The following is a 20,327-nucleotide window of genomic DNA, read 5'->3' as shown; positions in this document are numbered from 1 at the left end:
TCGAACGAGAAAATAATAGAATAAATATTTAAGTCAGTCAAAAGAGTGTACGGTGAGCAGCTTCTCGTGTCAAGTGTGTAAAGAACCCCGGGACCCTTGTCAAGGTGCGACACTGACGACCACGTTCCGCAATATTATACGAAAAAACATCTCATCTTTTGTCAAGAGCAAATGATAATTTTCCAATTTTTGTTAGACATCGGTTAGGTAATCTATCTCAATGAAGAACAGGAAGAATAATGATGCTCGTAAGGTAAAAAAGCAACTTTTTGCTTACGATGCATGTGACTATTCAGGTACCTAGGTTTTGTGGTAATTTAGGAGGACTTAAAGATGACATGTATAAAGACTCTCCCATAACGGGCCTGCTGGAAGAGATCTTTTGAAATAAGCTGTGCCTTTGTACAATTTTTTCTATTTTTATTTGTCTTGTTTGTATTTTGTGTGTGTACGTACATAAACTGTTAAATAAATAAATAAAGAGAAATTGTGTAGAAGTTCTGTTGTCGGATATGAATAGCAAAAATATAAGATAATCACGCTTGACAGAATTTTAATTACATTAAATATTCGTTAACTATTCACTGTCACCGCCAATGTAAAGCCTAATTATCCGAAACATGGTAATGGAGCACTAATAGGCGTAACAATTAATCACCAGCCGCCACGGCGTCAATTATAAGCGAAGCAACAGCGCCACAACACCACAACGTATTTAGGTCACTGTAACGTTTCCCCTTTCACGAAAACATGATTACAATCCTCAGGACACTGCTGATAATGATTAACCGAGTTTTCAGGTGAATTCATCAACTACCAAAACAAACAAAGCTGCGGCACGAACGAATTGTATCCAAAGTTACAATTCAAGAAATTAGCATAAATTCGTTGGCCTCCTAATGTTGCACTAAATTGCCTGGAGCGGGAGACGGCAAGAGAACAATAGACTCATTGAGGCAATCAAAACTGCCTGGCTCAGGGGTTCCACGATAAATTTCTGGCGTAACGCCAGCCGGTTCACAGATAAGGGTTGACACAAACATAGATTAAACACGGCGGGACCACTGCACGATTTTTTATCTGAACAATCATGACGAGAAGATTAATAGCTTTGTTGCTTGATACATGTGGTCTGCACCCAGGGTCAGATATGATATAATAATAAAATAACGGAATTTAAACAATACCACACGAGGTCGTCTCGGGAATAGGCATGATGACAAATTTTTAAATTCCTTTGTATGATGTAGGTATACGTCTATTTTATATGAAAAATCATTAATTTTAAGAAAATGCGAAGTTTTTTTATCAAATAATTGCATTTTTGTCTGTCCACTTTGAATCCGGCGCGAAAACGCTTGTCAGTGTCATGTCGTCACTTGTGACGTCACAACTGAAATTACAAGACGCAAGTAAACAACGCTCGTGCAATAATTAAGTTTTTTGTGTTATTAAATATGAATTCGAAAGGGCATAGGTGTTGTGGGGTCCCCCAGTGTAAGAACACATCCAAAACAACTCCTGATGAGTTATTTGTGTACGTTCCTCACAATAAAAAAATACGAAACAAGTGGCTTAAACTTGCAAGGCGAGATTCAAAAGCAATATTGCCCAGGGTACAACTTTATTTTTGTGAAGATCACTTTGATGTAAGTTATTACATAGTTCTCTAGATTCTAGCATAGTTTATAATGTAAATAACTATTTCGAGGTTAGGTTTCATCTCTCATTGTTTTTTAATTAAACTAGTATACTTACATGGAAGTTTTAACATTTCTAAATTCAGCTGAACAAAAATCTTTATTTGATGCCAAAAACTTTCCCAACATTATGATATCAATTCTAGGCAAATTAGCGCTGTTTGCCTTGATAAATCCGGGCTCCATAACTCGTGTTATAAACAATTAATTAATTAAAAACAAAGATCGCAGTGGAAGTTCACAATAACGAAATGTGACGTTCGCGCGCTTTCGCGCGAGTTGTTTTGAGAAATGACGTCACGAGCTCTGATTGGTATTCAAGATATCATGGCGGATTGCCTTATTTCGTAATTTTATTTTATAAAAATACATATTAATCACATTATTAATAAAGAAAACAATGCGCGTTTTATATTCCAAGCTTCAAGTTTAATTTAATAAATATATTATTTTAATGATTTTTGATTACTGTCATCATGCCTATTATTCTAGATGACAATAAAATATGTGTTTGAAATATTTGTTAACTGCAAAAACCATGTAATTAATGAAAGTATAATGTAACTCTTTACATCAAAACTTATTTTTTTAACAAATCATGTGTTATCGGTATCATAACAACGCAAACTGTGAGAGCCCTGCCAAACAGCTGTCTAAGTATTCTATCAATTTTTACTCTAACTGAAATACTTTTGTAATATTTCGCTTGAGTTTGCAAAGTTTAGTTTTCAGTTCCAAACAAGTTTGTAGAAGAAATTCCATGTACATTTTTCAATGCCTTGTTTTAAATTGAACTCGTTAAACCGTAACTGATGCGAAAACTTTACGTGAAACACTTACATATGTATGAAAAATATACACTCTGAATGTATGCAGGAACAAAATATTATATTAAATTATCAAAAACGTGAAACTTTCAACTGGGAGAAAAACCTTCTCTGGCTTAAATAAATTCAATAAGAATAATTTTTCAAAGAAGTTCAAGAGTTTTCGTAGATATCTCAACACACGAACAAGTAGGTACAACACACTAGATATCAATTTCCAAACGAACCCGAACATAAAACGTCTAGTCTAGAACACGTAACCCAAATTGTGTACCCAGAAAACAATATTTCGAGAGATGGAGGAAAAGAATGTGATATTACAAGTTTCGCTGCCGAAAACAGATATGAAGCAATGGATGTTTCTTCGGTTCTACTTATTTAGTTCATGTGGAATACCAACTACATTTGTAACGTTAAAGCAGAGGCTATATTAAGCTTTATGTCAATCAATAGTGGTTTTACGGATTTCTGAATGTTGTAACGTTTAAGTATAACGTGCCCATAAAGGGGATAGATAGCCACTTATCTACAAAGACGCAGCCAAGAGCGTGGCCTCACGATCGACCCAAGTGTTTGGTTGTCAGCGACAAAACGGCATTAGTGGAATCGGAAGTATCTCAGCTCTGAACAGCTCAAGCTTAGACCTATTGTGCCAGATTTGAACATACTCGTTCATCTTTTTTAATCGCTTCTGTATGAGATCATCTCTTCAACACTTGACAATGGGTCTTCGCACAGTAGTCACCAATAAATTATGGAGTCAACAACTATGAATACTACAAAGAGAACGTAGGCACGTATTTTAAGTGCTTTCTCGGTACATTTTTCATCGTGCCCCACAAGGAAGAGAATCGTGAACGATGCACACGACCCGGCGACGACCTGTCTGTCTACATAATACAAATCGTGCGGACTCAACAAACGGGGCTTGCCATATAAAATTGTAATTATTGTATGAACGTCGCTATAGGATACTGTCTTTTAAACCGATCTGGGACTTGAGTTGAATTCCAATAGGACTTGGGTAGGATTACTATAGTCCTATCTTGAAAAGGGTTTAACCTGGTTACAATATCGAATAGTTTTCGGATAATACAAAATATTTTATTGGTACCTTGGGAATTTAGTTTGGCACCATTTTGTAGCTAACCTTGAATTAAATAGGGTAACTATTTTGTCAAACTTAGGAGATAAAGACAGCCTAACGCGGTGTCCTGCGTGAGCGACGAACGCGACGCGACGCGATGCTGCGAACGCGACGAACGCGATCAACTCAACGGCATTCCCTACATGCGGCCTATGTGACAGTCTGCGGCGAGACGCGACGTAACGCGAACTTGTTTTGAGGGCGACCAGATGCGACACCACGAACTATTCAGATGCGTTAATCGTCGCAGTGCGTGAATAAAGATTGTTGTGTGACACAAAACATAAACATTACAGAAATCGTTTATTAGTACAAAGAAGTTGAAAGAATGTTGCTGTCTGTACTTTAAGTATGAACTTTCAAGCAAAATTGTACTGTACTTCTCCATGATTTGAGAAGTAATGACCAAAATCACGTAGGACATTTGTCGCGTACAGCATCGCGTCGCATTACGTCGCGTCGTGTTGCTTCGCGTCGCGTTCGTCGCTCACGCAGGACACCGCGTAAGCGAATTTCGCTTATAAACTCACATTTCCTATGGCTTAGATAAATACGTGCATTCCTATGAGGACTAGCCCTCACCAGTGCAAACAGGATATATATTATTATTGTAATAGGCTTGTAGAAAGTACTTATGTACTGGCACAAATTACCTACCTTGTATTGTATCTGCTGCACGCAACGCTTGTTTGTTTGAATAACGCAAGATACTTTGTTTCGAAAGTAAATGAGGTATTGACAGTTAAGTACATATACACTAACAAGGAAGTATCCTGGGATAATGCTAGCACCAACTGATTTTAAACAACCCATAAATTATTTTGTTATTGGAAGATGTAAATGTTGCCAAATACATTTATTTCAACTTAATCGGCATCATCAATAGTGTTGCCCAAATTCAGTCTTGGTCTTGCAGTCTTGGTCTTGTTCTTGCGTTTTTGCAAGACCAAGACCAAGAACAAGACCGCGTATTTTTAGCAAGACCAAGACCAAGACTGACCGTGCAAGACTTGAGCAAAAACAAGACATAGCCTGCAAGACTCTTGCGTCTTGCAGCTAGGACTTAGCGCTATTTCACTGAGTAATTAGGTGTAACAGTTCGGTGTATAGGTAGGTACGCTTAGGAATTCTATGAGACGCAAAAAACTGTATCAAAGAATATGAAAAACTGGACCTATGCGCATTACGACTAATACCATAAACATAGCGAATAAAAAAATATGTATTAAAATCAAACTGAGTGCATGCATAGTTATGTTTTAACCATCGGCACTTTGATAATGCGGCATCAAAGGTTTTGTACTTACTTCTCAAAGAAATTTGCCGCTTTTCGGAAGTACATGGTTATGATACACGCGCCGGCGGCTTCTTTTGAAATCTACAACAATCGTTGCCGCCACGCCGAAATCATAACATTTGACACTATTTGATTGCCGCCATAGGGCGTAGGTATACTCATGCAAAATAATTTCCTAGTAGAGTACCTACAGGTGTTCCAAAGAATAAATAAGTTTCAGAGTGCTTAGAATGAAAATGAATACATTATACTGATCACGCAAGTAGTATTATGATTAGGATAAAATGGTAAGGATAGGTAGTAGATGCCATATTAATTCATTCTAGTAAGTATATATTATAATATTGATTACTTATATGGTTTTAAACTAATTACTTAGGTACTATTATTGTACATTTAGTCATTATATTTCTTACATTTTTTACATGTTTTAGCAAATGTAAGCTTATAAATCATAAATGTTTATTAAGAAACAGTTACTTCCATGGAAAACGACATATAGGTCAGTTGATTTTTCGAATTTCTTATCAAATCTTTACTATACTTTATAGTTATTTATTAATCTGCTTGATCTTTACTATGGCTATGTTAATTCAAGCTCACAATGTTCCAATTCTAATACGTTTTTCTAAGATTTAAAGTAAACTTTAATAAATAGTAATAGACTAATAGGTAATTGCAAGACTTGCAAGACTCTTGCTGCAAGACCAAGACCAAGACCAAGACTGGGAGCGCAAGACCAAGACCAAGACCAAGACCAGGTGTATTGGCGCAAGACCAAGACCAAGACTGGCTAAGTCTCGTCTTGTTCTTGCATTTGGGCAACACTAATCATCAATATGGATGATATTCGATTATTATTATAGGATACCTCAGTTTTATGTTTACTTCCTCCGAAGTTCAGCCATCAAAGCAATATATTCATAGCCCAGACCTTTCATTCGAAACCACTTGCCTCAGAAAGTGGTGCGATATTCCAACCCTTAAGCTGGGGTCCTTTCAGCGAACATCTCATCGTTATGTCCCATTCAACGTTACGACTGCTGCGGGAAAATAAACAGCTGATTCAGTCAATGTACCCATTCCATTGAAACACCAGTATGGAAATAAAGACTTCCCCTCTGAATAAAAAGAAAAATATTCCACGGTTGGCGATTTGAACAATTTTGGAGGTTCAAATATGGAATGTGACGTCAGCTTCAGAGATACATAACTATTCCATTGTATACCAGTTACGTAACATAATGTTCAAATAAATGTTTGGAGCTACCTACGCGCGCGGATTCTGATGTGACACAGGTGTCGCCTGTTAAGATGAGTGATGAGTTTCACCGCAAAATAATATATTCGTATTACCACTGATGCTACATTGAGCACTTAAATATATTTTTATGGCGCCCATTTGTTCCAGTCCACCGATGCCGAACTTTTGAGGTCAATTAATTTGGAACAGTAGGTTTCAGGGGAAAATTTAAAGTAATTAACGTTTGACCGCTAATCGGTTTATAGAACATTGATGAATTACTAGATGAGGTGAGTCGATCATTTTCGAAATTAAACCAGAAGCAATTGATGGAGAGGAGTTCCCATGGCGTTCTATGGCGCAGTTACCATGGGACTATGAAAGACGCCTATGTCCTGAAGCGGTCTGACAATAGACAGAAGAAAGCAGTGATTCATCGATTATTTTCAGTAAATCGAATAAAATCTTGATTAGAATGATAAAGATTCCTTACTGACAAAACCAAGGAGGACGGAATACAGTGTGTAGGCGTCCCCTATAAATAACTTTTTAAACCTAGCCTGAATTCAGCTAAGGCAAGGCAAGGCCGTGCTTATTTGTATCTTGTTGTTAACATTAATATTTAAAGCAGTAAAGATACTAGGATTTAGACTGGCCCACATTTCGGAATCCTTTTGTAGCTTCACGTTTACATTCATATTTTCACGTTAGGATAAGATAGAGATTTCATTTTAGAAGAACTGGAAGCCCTGTTAGAATATTATGTAGCAAGGAAACTCAAGTCGTGCCTATGAATAATTGTCTAGTGTCTAGAGCACTTCGCCATCTTAAGCACAAACCAGCAGACGAGAACCAAACGAACCAGATAATAAATTATTTTGAAAACAAGGCCCAAACAGTCTCGGGAAAATGCTTAAAGTTTACGAACACTCAGTACGAAAATATTGCCTAACAAATCCAGCAGAACGCGATATCACTGTTTAAAATTCGTTGCCACTTCTCGTGATGGCAATAAGCCAGAATTTTCCGGACGATTAAAATCACTTGAGTGTTGCCGCAATTTGCTTACTTTGCTATAAGCCTGCTGCATACATACATCACAAATAAGCCACCCGACACTAGTGGCGGTTTGCGGGGAGGTCAACGTCCTGTGGAACAATACACCCCCAACTCAACTGACGCTGTGAATATCAAATTATGTAACAAGATAAAGGGCCACTATTCTCTCGACAAAGTAGGAACTACCTAGCTACACTAGTTTTTGCGCATGAGGTTACAAAGGTCAAAACTCTACAAAAACTAAACTTCGACGTAATGTAGTAGTTAGGTAACGTAAACAGTCTACTACGTAATTTGTAGTGTAAATTAAAGACTTAGGTGATAATCCAAATAAGACCAAATGTTCTTTCAAATATTCATTTACACATGAGAACGCTCAAGACAACTCTTTATCATTTTGAAACGTTTCTCCTGAACAAAGTTAAGCTCAAGAGAATTCCTGGGTTACATCGGACTTAGAAAGTTTTAAACCACCAGAGCGTTCCTGTCACATACTAAGTGATAGAATTCCCTCGCACGTGTACACAGCCTCCCAGTAAGATAAACTATTTAGATTTCCACAACATATTGCTCACTGCTTTCCTCAATCGCACGATACTATAATTACAGAGAAGGTCTAGCTAACAGAAATACCAATCTGAACTAAACATCCTTCACCGCAAATTAATGGTTGCAGGACAGTTCACTGGCACGCAACAATACACTATAGTACGTCAGTCAGGACAGGCTAATAGCATTTACTGACGCACAAAGGATGTCATGTGACAATGAAAGCGTCGTTAAACCATTATCCTAGCCAGTGAATGTCGTATCGAAGCGCTGATATTTCACGCGCAATCTAACTGTGTTACTTGCAAATTCTTATCTTGGATTTGAATAAGTGATCACTCGCTTTGTATGTACGATGCACTGTCCGCTTTACCATTTATATCGCAACATTTTAGGTGTATCGAATTCCCATAGAGGTTCATATTTGCGTCGATAAATGTTCCAACAACCTCAACCGACAATCCAAATCCAATTACGCGATTGAGGCAAAAAGTCTTATATAATCACACAATACTTTATCAACTAACAAACAATACCTTCGACGATCAATCAATCAACGATCAAAAAACAATGTCTCAACTAGAACAAGTACAAACAAACTAAAATAAACATACGAGTACATAGGACTCATCAGTCAAGTATCGCTACCGAAACTAAACTTAGTTAATTTGCTGATAGATCTTTCGAGGAAAAGTACATTAATCTATACTAATATTATAAAGCAGAAGAGTTTGTTTGATTGTTTGTTTGTTTGTTTGAACGCGCTAATCTCAGGAACTACTGGTCCGATTTGAAAAATTCTTTCAGTGTTAGATAGCCCATTTACCGAGGAAGGCTATAGGCTGCTTTTTATCCCGGTACGGGAAGTAGTTCCCACGGGATGTGGGTGAAACCGCTGGTTAGATAGAAACGGGCAAGAATACTGTTACAGCAGTTCCTTAGTCACAATCTAAATTGATGTAGCTTAGAGTAGACGACGATATCCCTAAAGTACCGGTGACGCAGTGCATTATTGTGCAAAGCACAACGGAAGACTTCCTCTCCATACCCGTAATGGTCATCTTATAGCTTTGCAAACAGGTACTCCCAAACCCCTTGAAACTTCCGCAGCTCAAGACATCCTAGCCAGATCGGCAAAACTGAGACTAGCCATTACAATACCTTACATCCGTCTTGGCAACATTGACAATAGTACACAGATATACACGGATGGATTTGATGGATTATTCCATGAATGTTCATGTATTCCTTATACAGCAGTCGGAACTAGATTCCGAATTGGTAGCCGCCAAAATTGATAGGCATATCCCTTGCTGCATAAGGCAGATGGGAACGTAAGCCTCGCTTGTTTCGCGTCACAAGCCTATGCATGAATGACAGCGTGCAGAATTGGTTAGACCGAGCCTAATGTATCGTGAATGCTAATCTAACACGGTGTGACAGGTCATCGAGGGTGATGTTTACCGGCCCGACAGGTAATTAGCCCTTCTACGATCAATTACAGACTTTCTAACTATTTAAACTCTGACCTTTAGGCAACGTGACAACATTGAGTATAATTAATGTAGACTGTCGTTAATTATTGTGCTGTCGTTAGGAGCGGTTTGTTTTGCATCTGAAAGTGATGTCAGAGCAGCTCGGCATTCATGGTAATTATTGTATAACAACGTAATATATCACGGTTTGCAGATGTTGGAATAAATTCCCATATGAATGACTTGAGCAAGTTATGAATCGCATAGCTTACAGGGCTTACAAGGAGCAATTTCACTTTGACGTTGCTCTCAGTTTTACTCTACTGCTATAAAATTAAAACCACCATTGATTCCAGACGAACAAACCTTTGAATGCAGGGACAGCTACTCAAAGTTGATAGCATTATTCTTTTTATAGTCATTATTGCAAGAAGTGTAAAAACTGTATTAGCAAAATCGTTCTTTATCCACTATTGATATGGATTTCGCGTTATGTTGCAAGAAATAATAACTAATTAGGTTAGCAAACGTTAATTGAATTAGCCAAAAACGCAATCATGCACTAAGTCTTGTCACATGTAAAAGGAAATGCGAAATTAAAACGGATCTGAAACGTCCCGGCCATCAGCAATCTTCACATGCTGCCTTGATACAAATTAATTGATGCCAAGATTTGAACGATATTGGAAATGAAAGTCGACGAAAACATCGTTTTACGTGATGGTCCTCATGACTAGAATTCAAATATATTCTGGATTTAGTATAAGGAGCAAGTTAGAGCTCTAAGTGAATAGTTAGCACAAGCTCTCTGGAGATAGCGTAAATGTAAGGTTCCGTTGCATGCGTGGAATTAATAAAGTGGTCTACATTTCTCCGACTTCTACTACCGAGCGAACAAAATTTTCATACAACAGTCTACAAAGACGCAAGGCTTCATAATATTTTTTTGTAAAATGCAGAGCTCGTCAGCTCACAAATACTCGCGGCGCAGAATATTAGTTGGCATAAATCAATATCGTCCCTTTGGAAGGGCTAATCACCCCTTCGCAGGCGATCCATTTATCGGAGTGCAGTCTCTTCCAAAATTGCTTTTTCTTAGTCTGCTGAGTCTGAGGGCTTAAAATAAATAAAGTACATTCAACTTTCTGGGTGAATAAACTTTATACTCTCAAGTTGTAACTTTTAGATATCTCTCGTAGATTTTAGAAAAAAAACTAGACACCCTGCATTTCTTACGAAGTAAACATGCTGTCTCAAATACGAGGATTGTGTAGCGAATCCTCGTATTTGAAATTGGCATTCTCCAATGCAACCAAGATTCTATCTGAAGCATGAATTGGATATACGTTTTGAGACATCATGACAAGCTCCTTATTCTTCATTAAAAAATATAATAAGGTCACAAGTCACATCAAAATTGATCCTAAAAATGCGCCAGAAGGACTGTCAAAGTTTGGAGAGCGTCGCAATAACGATGAACCGGCGCGGGAACAAACTTGGAGAGGGCTACACTAGATAATTGAAAAACGGCATCGGGTCGTGTCCGCGTTGATTGTTTCAGGACAGAATCGTATGAATAATTGGTTTGATAAAGAGCTTTAGAGCTGAAGTCCAATCGGGGATAAAACATTTATGCATTAAATACGTTTATGTAGCTAGTTGTAATAAGCTTTGTGGTTTTCCAAGAATTCGATATTATCGTAGAATTACTCTTTGCCAAGATCTAACAAAGGACTTTTTGCAGAGTACTCGTTGCAGTTGCCTTGATGTTGTTATTGTCAAAACAAAAACCCAACTTGATTCTAATGTAATTTTAATAATACTCAAAGTTCAAATGCAAAGTCCGATTTAAATAAGCAGAACAGATGTTTTATTTATGGAATAAAATTATTCACTGATTGGTGTAATTAATTTACCATTTGTGTTACAAATACGAAAAAAAAGTAACCTACGAGTGAATGGATAGCAAAAATAAAATTGATTTAACAGAATTAATCACAATGTTGATTTTCCTCGACCCAGACCGGCATTTATCTGCGGTAAGGTTACGTAAGAACATATTTCCTAATTACGCCCATAATATTACGTAGTGAGATAAATACTTAATTTAGGACCCATTTGCTGGGTTCTGGTTTTTGCAATCACAGCACAAATCCAATCCTTTATTATGGGCTATACTATAAGAGTAAATTACCCGCTATTACTGCTCCGTTGAATGAGTAAACGTAACTCTGAGCTCGTAATACGGTAGATAGATTTAACCTAACTATCCGAGTAGGTCGAATTCGTATTCTCGGGGAATTAAGCATGCTCTCAGTAAATACCATTGCGGACTAAGCGTAATCCTGGCTTTCGTAACTCGGTACCCCCTTCCCTCATCCGTCCCGGAATTTTCCTGCTGGGTAGTTGGAAGCAGACAAAACGGTTGCATAATGCGAAAAGTAGCTAGTTTTTAGTCGGCATTTTAGTTTTCTTTATCGATAAACATATTTGTTTTTTTTTTCAGTGGTTTATCTAGCGAGGCTGAACTTACTGATGTATCATATTCATAAACCTAACGAACCATGCCCTACAGCTTTTTCATGTACCTAAATTCATAATTCGACTGAATAAGCAAACCTAATCGCTTCTCATGGGTGCTGTAATTGGCAATTAAGAGATATGCCAGAAAGATAGGTGTCTTGGAAATAGTCGCGTTAGGGATTAATTACATCAGGTGTATAGACAGACAATTAATAAACGAAATTGAGACTGGAAATTGGGCGACAGTTGCACAACTAAATTGCTAGGATAATATTGTGGACATACATAACTTTGAATAATAAACCATAGCATTACCATCTAACAGCGCAATGCAGTAGATAAAGGACTGAATAATATATCGAAACATGTGATGTTGTTATTAGCATATGGACAAATAAATATACTGAAGCAAATTGCGGATAAATAATTTACTGACACGGCACAAACTTTCCTAGAAAACAGCAAACATAAATAAGTTTTAAACTATAAATTCCGAGTCGCATGTCCTTAGGGATATAACGGAGTAAGACTTGCGGGCTGCGGTCACATTATGCGCGAAGACCGCGCCGTGGGAAAGCCTCATTTTATAATCAAAATGGCTGCCAACAAAAATTAGCAGTAAAGCCTATAAACCCAACACTATTATGCAAGAACAAATAGATGCGCGAACGAATAATAATTCTAGCAAATGGTATGTAGCTAACTAGAAATTCTCAATTTGGCACCGCTCTCATTAACCAAATGTTTGGTTTATTGGCGGAATTTACAAGTTTAGGAGAACCGCGTTCAGTGAAACGAAAATGTATTGCAATACGTTAATGGCACGCCTAATGGCTTCCATAAATGTTATTTAATAGGTTGACGACGTTGTTTCACATTGGAATTCAGACCCAAAAATGGGAATTTTTCAATGACATAACAATGGGTCATACTTATTTAAGGAATATACATTCCCTCTTCACCCATAAATTTACAACACTGTGCATTAAGCACTCATAATCACACCTACCCAGTCCTATATAAGTAGGGTAGCCAGGTTGATAGGCAACTTTTCCCCAGGAGTATATATTAGCTATTATACATATTTGACCTACTTGTCCCATATCGGGAGGTGCAACTTAACAGGATCTGAAGGGAGAAGTCCCCTGGGGCTATTGAAGGGCTCCGTACGATCTTATAGACAGAAGGAAGTTACGTTTACGCCTCAACGACGTGCCAGGAAGGGATGTTTGTTCCGATTTTGTCAATCATATTGAACGTCAATATTGTATCGTGAACACGCGTTTTTTCCAACCCCTCTTGTTGACTTTTGCGCAACACTTGACACCTTTTCATTTTCTAAAAATATGTTTCGCCAGAAAATTCAATATGTAAAGCCTGTTGGGAAACGAGCTCAAAATATTATTTCAATTAATCGCAATCCATGAGAGCGGTTGGAACGAACGATGTTCAAACATCGGAAGAGACATCTGAATCTATCCATAAAGTCTAAGAGGTTCGGAACTAATCCTACTACATATTACGAGGATATAAACTTTGATATTACATTCAATATTCATGTCACCTCGTTACACAGACTATTAATACATCGCTGTAGAAAGTTATCAAGGCAAGAGGAAGTTCTGTTTAATCACCTACGGCCGGGCTGATAAAAATTTCATTACCAACGGGTCGTTTTAACAAGCTATCTCGTCATCTAAAAATAAAACGAAAAAGGGTCTAATTTTTGCCCTTATTTTTGGAGCGTAAGGGATTTTAATGGTAATCTATTTAGAGGTTACTGTGTCGTTATATTGCAGACGTTTGGGACAATACAGCTGCAGAAAAAAATCTAGAAACGGATGAAGCATTGGAATTAGTCTTTATGAACATTACTTTTAATGGAACAATCCAATAAATAGGGACAGTTTGTTCCTTTTGTGTAGCGACAGTGCACTAAATTAGAGCCATTTTTGTTGGCACACACGAGCGTCGGAAAGTCGATAACGAGGAGGGTCAATGACATAGTGCATCTGACCAAGAGATGGACGAAAAAGTCGCTATAGGCCATGAAAATGGACAAAAGGGAAAGAGCCTACAGATCTTCAATTAAGTAATCAGGAAATTCAATTACTTACTGCGATGTTCCCTAAGTGATACAACTTCAATAATATTAATTTTAGGAGCTCTTTTGGCAGCCTTGTAGCTAACAAGAATTTTTTAAAAGCATGTTTGAGCTCTATACAATGTATCGGTACATAAGCGCCGAGCCCCTGGTATTAAATATTGGCATAACCAATAACGTAACATGCAAGGGTCGGTGATTAATATCATGGGAGGTATAGCCTATACCCGATTACATGATCCTATTAGTATCTAACAAGATTCAATAATACCTTAGAACACACGCATGAAGTGACCGGTTGATTGCATAATTATAGACTGTGATCATTTCAATTTATTTTAATATACATACTGATGCAGTAAAACTGAAGGTCTACCGCCCATCTCTATAAGTTTACAGAGGTACATTTATTAATGGATCACATATTAAAGTCCTTTTGAGAAGGTTATGATCTGATTTATTAATCATGTACAATTCCTCCTCAGAGAAAGTGCAGTTTTCTTCTCGTATAGAGCCAGCAGCTGCAAGAACTTTCGTATTTTTTTTTCTTATATCTGGCAAAGCCACCATCAGTCAAACTTCGCAGTAGGCTACAGTTCATGCCCACTGATGATGGATGCACTTACGTTTCTACAAAGGCCTGGCAGTCGCTTGCTCTTACTTAAGTCCTGTTAGTATCTACACTCACCTGTATCTGGAACATGGATATGGACTCGTCCAGCATATGGATCCTGACGGCGAGCATCTTGCCGCCTTTCTTGGGCGTAGCGGGGGGCGTGCGGGAGCCACCGCCGGCGCCGTCCACCCCCGCCGGTGTACTGGCGGAGTGGTGCATACGTCCTGGAGGAAGAACAGCTATTACATACAAAGTTTTAGAACTGCAGGGATTACGATAGCAAGAGAAATTAATAGTGCCGAGTTTTAGACAGGACCACTGCTAAGGATTTGAGTCCCAAAATTGAGTGGTAATAAAAAGTATAATAAGGTTTGTGGTGGATATAAAAACATGTTCTAAAAGCAATGACCTGACTCTAGACGGAAGAATCCCAGTAAAATTTTCTCATTAATTAAATGAAGTTGTGAATGACATGAAGTAAATAATGTTATCTTATTAAACTAATAAGTCAACGGTAGGACTACCTTAGTACATATTAGCTGTTTGATATCATGTTTACGGAGTCACTATGCATGAGGTGACACGTTTTGTGGAAAATAAACATGTCTGTATTTTCTTGAAGCGTATAGTGTAAGTAAATTAATTGGTTACTTGAACTCTTTGAGTTGAACGTTCGCCAGAGTGAGGAGCATATCTACCTAGGGGTGCATTTAAACTAAACGAGCAATGATCATGCTGTCTCTAGCAAACAATTTATTTTAGCGAGAACGACGAAAGAATGCTCGTGCTTTTGTTAGTTGCTGTTTCGTTTTATCTGAACGCATCCTCAGGGCTTTCAAACTCATTCATCATTTAGCGAATGTCTATTTATTTATAACTGTGTGGGCGTGTAGCCCATCGTTTGTAACACTAAGAATAATACAGATAACAACGGCTGAAGCAGAACTAGCTCTAACCAACTAAAATCAACATTCTGCCAATTTCGCAAAAAGAACATTAGAACATATAAAAAGGGTAAGTAACCTAGATCGGAGATCAGGACTGGGATCGAAACAAATGTGCTGTAATTGCACGAAAATTACAAGAACTTTAACCAACCTCGGTTGTAACTACAAAAGGACGATAGCAAATTTTCTTCAGTACATTCCTGTTCATAAGCCGTCGTTAGGCGTAAAATGTTATGCTCAAACACGAATCACGCCTCAAGTCGGCCATGATACAATTCTATTCGCAATAAAATACAAAACTTTATGACAACAATCATAGTCAACATCAAGGTGGCAAATTGACATTATTTATGCAGTATTCAGCTTCTGATTTAATTAATGCTGCTATTTATAATGCAATCTGAATATTAAGAGGATGGAATCTGAATATTTTCGCCATATTGTGCGATCAATCTACTCGGAAGTCATTTTGCAGTGTAGGTTAAGGTCATTTTGACGAGCTTTTTCGATGTAAAATAATAACAGATGTGAGATCAATGTCACTTTTAGTTAATTTATTGCACAATAAAAGGGGTGCGAGAGGTTCACTGTTCCATGTAAAGGGTCCTCATTTGGTTTGGCTTAGAAACCAGGAGATTTAATTGCTTTAACTAATTATGATGCCTAAAAGAAATGCATAATACGTTTAGGAATATCTAAGTTAAATTCATGCATTTTGCATATGACCATATGTCAAATCTTCTACTCTATTTTTAAATAAAGTAATTATGCTGTTATGTAAATGTTATGTTTATTTATTTTTCTATTGTGCAATGGATATCAACTTGAAAATATTTCAATTTTTCAAAAACTGACCTACTTTTTGCCTAAAAAGACTCTCCAAGGATGACAGTATGCAAAATAATTTCAATTTTCTAGTTTCAGTAGTAGTCTAATTTTTATATTTCACAACATTTAAGAGTTTTACTAAGCGAATAGAAAACAATAAGTCATTCATTCTATAGGTAGGGACACAAACTATAGGCTGTATGTACCTACTTAATGACTTTGATGTTGCCACTTGTTGACTAACCATAGATGATGTCATCAAACAATAAGTACCTAAATAGACTCTATCATCATCTGCCTAGCCTTTACCCAACATGTTGGTGTTGGCTTCCATTCTAACTGGAGTGTTTTACATGGAGCAACTGATTGACTGACCTTCTCAACCCAGTTACCCAGGCAACTCAATGTCCTTTAGACTGGTAACCTAAAGAGATTCTAATAAGTATTCATCCCAGTCATAAAATATAATTTGTGTAGCCTTAATTAAAAACAAATGTTGTCAAACACTTTGACTTTTCCTATGTAAACATGTCCATGTTAACAGACATACAATTGTAAATTCATGCTCTTAACATTCAATTCTGGATGAATTATCAAGTCATTAATACCTACTAACTTACAAGTACCTGCCAAGATAAACTAACCTATTAAATGATTTTAGAAAATTATGTAAAATCTCTTAGCTTTATTTTTATCAAACAGGTATCATAAGCGTTTTAATTAGTCCAATTAAATAACAATCTATAATATAAATATGAATCGGAAAATGTGTTGGTAAGCGCATAACTCAACAACGCCTGGACCAATTTGGCTAATTCTTTTTGTTGTGTTTGTTATTGTCAGGAGAAGGTACTTATGAAAAAAAAAATAGGGTAAAGTAGAGAAGTCAGTTGACGGGAGCGAAGCCGCGGGCAAAAGCTAGTAGGAAATAAATGTATTGGCCAATAGTAATTAATAGTACAACAATTACAGTGATTATTTGATAAGGGCTTGATAAAATTGTGTAACAAATTAAAATATTCTTAATGTGCTAGTTCATGAATAAATAAAATAACAATAGGATGACATATTAAATAAATATATAGTTGAACAATAATTCTTATTCAAACCAAATAAATCTAATGTTAATAAAGTTTAAAGAAGTTAAGAAATAGACTAATAAAGATTACAGAGTGTCTTCAAGTTTTATCATTATCTTTGAGCACATAATTTATTGCCCATTATACTCAAAAGTTCAAAGATTTTATCTGAAAACGAGAACAAAATACAAAAAAGCATAAAATATGGTTTACAAAATCGTCTGTGGTTTTATCAAATCAAATTAAATAATCCATAATCATAAAACCGAATGATGATATTTATATCAATGATTATTGATTTATGCTACTAATGCCTATCTGTTACAGGAAATAGACAATATCTAGCTTGTACATTATCATTGAGAGCTGAAAATCACATCACTTAAGATCCTCATGCTTATCAGTTGTTATCACAAGTAAACTGTTGATGTAAAAAGTCTTGTCTACATAATGTTTACATTATGATATCATGACATACAAGTACTGGAAAAATTTAGACATGCAAATATGTTAAACTAATATTGTAAATGGTCATTGTTGATAGAATGAGTAATGTATGAAGACATAGGTGTAATATAAGACTTATTAATATTTTTTACTTGAGACATTGTCAAACCTTTTATTATAATAATTAAATTATTAATGAATTTGAATAAAAAGATACAATTACGATAATTCCCATAATTGATTATAATTGTAACTTTTATGTATTATTTTATAATTCTGCATTTTTATAGGCTGGAATTACAAAACTCTTGCAAAATAATACAGAGCTATAGGGAAACTCTTGGAAAAAATGTTTTTTTTATAGAATTACAAAAAGTAATTGCAAATTATATTGTATTACTGATAATGGGATAACTTGTCTACATAATTAAAGCAATTAGCTTGAACATAATGAATAGGCACAAAAAATATGTGGGAATGGGAACTGCCTATTATTTCTCATACAAGAAAGAAAATTCTAATATGAAGAAGGTAATGTAGGAAAGGCTTATTACATGCCTAAAATTTTATCCCTATAAGAAAGTTACAAGAGGTTTTTTTAACTTACCCGGAAGAGTATGGTATCCGATTGTGGACAGATGTCCAGTTGAGTTACAACTACCAGGTGGCAGGTCCGAGTCCATCATATTGCAGTGTTGTCTCCCGCTGTCAAAACCAAGCCCCTGGCCGGCACATACCATGCCATCTTACTACACTACACTTAGCACTACACAGTTCAGATCCTCAATCTCTGACCATACATTTTAATTAGGTCCCATACTCTTTGCATAACACTTATCAATTAAAAGGATAACTCAGTCACTTTCTACACTTATAATAATTTAAACTCATCATTAAAGACCAAATTACTTGGATTTACATGCTGATACGGTGGCTGACGAGGGCCAAAAGGAATTATTGCATACGCGATGCAAAACCGGCGGCCCACTTTACACCCCAAGACATAAATAGTTAGATGAATGCAATAACCAGAAAATAGGTCAACGGAGGTGTGCCCGGCCGCCGCGACAGAGACAACAGACGCACTGCCTCCGACACTCGCGGCGCATTACGATCTAAAGAACCTTTGCAAACTTAATTACTATATACTGTGTATTACAAAACTTCGCACTAGACGTCAAGAATCGTGGAATAATTAACGAGACTCCGCAATTTTACTAACTACGTACAAATAAACATTACTATAAACACATCTTGTCTTACTTTCTAACAAGCGCAGATGAGAGAGAAAACCGACCGCGACGCAGCGAAGCCCCGACTCCCCTACATGTCAACCACCGTACACCAGCCCAAGTCATTGATCTAATTGGTCATTACTTACACACTCATTATTTCTCACTCAGAAACATCAATAGATCACTAGAACTATGTTTTCATTAATTATTATGTCAGAATAATATTATTTATTGCATAAATTCAGCGTATAGTTTTATAACACGCCCCGACACTACTACATCGCCATATTTATTTACCTATTACAATGTGACCAGTCTTTCGAAAAATTACCCTTGTTTTTTTAATGTACTTGTTTCACAGAAGTTAACCATTCATAATGAAACGTTATATTTATGTGGAACAAATATTGTTATATTAAATTAAATAAAATTAACTTGAAAATGCTAGTTTTCTCTTGAGAAACGAAGGCAATACAGCATCTACCACATTGACATAACGTAGTACATGTATATCGATGGTTACATCTCTATCGAACTCTATTGTCTCTAGTTTTGTTAACATGACGCATAGATGTAATATAATAAACAAGATTGCGCACGCTCGAAATATATATTTACGAAAATGAACTCTATTCCAACGCAATAAGGTACTAAATTTGTTGCATAATACACAGAGGCAAATCCGAGCCGAGAGGGATAGTTAGAACGGAGGCCGTTTGTCTCTTTCTAACACCTTGCCAGCATAAAAAAATGTTGTGATCAACAGTTTTGTCTTCCCAAAAAAACAATTGAATCACATATATTTTTATCTTATTTTAACAATTGTAAGTCAACAAATTAATAAAAATCGCATTAATTTATTATTCGAATAAATTATTTATATAAATTATTATTCTTAAAACATAAACAACATTTTTTTTTTCTAGCGGTAACCCTGAACATTCTTGGCGCGTAATCAGCATTTAAAATTTTGTTTATATTTTTTGTATTAAATCAATTTAAACTATTTAAATGGTGAAAAAGTGTTGCGTTTATACTTGTAAAAGTGAATCCTATGGTGGTTGCAATATATCGTTCCACAGGTCAGCTAATAATAACATTTTCGTAAACCAAACAACTAGGGTGCCCATGAATTCTTGTAATGAGTGAAAATATGGGTGATGGATTTTAAAACTGTTGTACTATTGTTATAGCTTCCCAAAAAATGAAGAAAGGCGACATAAATGGCTCAGCAGTCTATATATGAAGTAG

The 20,327-nt window shown here is 36.4% G+C and overlaps 1 protein-coding gene across 7 annotated transcripts in view; it reads right to left on the bottom strand.

Annotated features, from left to right (window-relative positions):
* Positions 1-19,377, bottom strand: part of LOC124636216 (FERM, ARHGEF and pleckstrin domain-containing protein 1-like) — a 63,090-nt gene extending 43,713 nt beyond the window's left edge. For 2 of the 7 annotated variants that reach the window (XM_047172213.1, XM_047172220.1), the window contains exons 1-2: positions 18,449-19,096; positions 14,613-14,764 (exon numbers count right to left, since the gene is read on the bottom strand). In XM_047172213.1, coding sequence (XP_047028169.1) covers positions 14,613-14,764; positions 18,449-18,581 — 285 coding nt within the window. In that variant the 5' untranslated portion in view covers positions 18,582-19,096. The other 5 variants (XM_047172177.1, XM_047172186.1, XM_047172195.1 and 2 more) reach the window with 5 other exon arrangements.
* Positions 19,378-20,327: the final 950 nt, after the last annotated feature.

Source organism: Helicoverpa zea, chromosome 2 (assembly GCF_022581195.2).
Source record: "Helicoverpa zea isolate HzStark_Cry1AcR chromosome 2, ilHelZeax1.1, whole genome shotgun sequence".
Classification (NCBI taxonomy): Eukaryota; Metazoa; Arthropoda; class Insecta; order Lepidoptera; family Noctuidae; genus Helicoverpa; species Helicoverpa zea.
The sequence above is the reverse complement of the archived record's forward strand: the minus strand, read 5'-3'. Positions and strand labels throughout refer to the sequence as shown.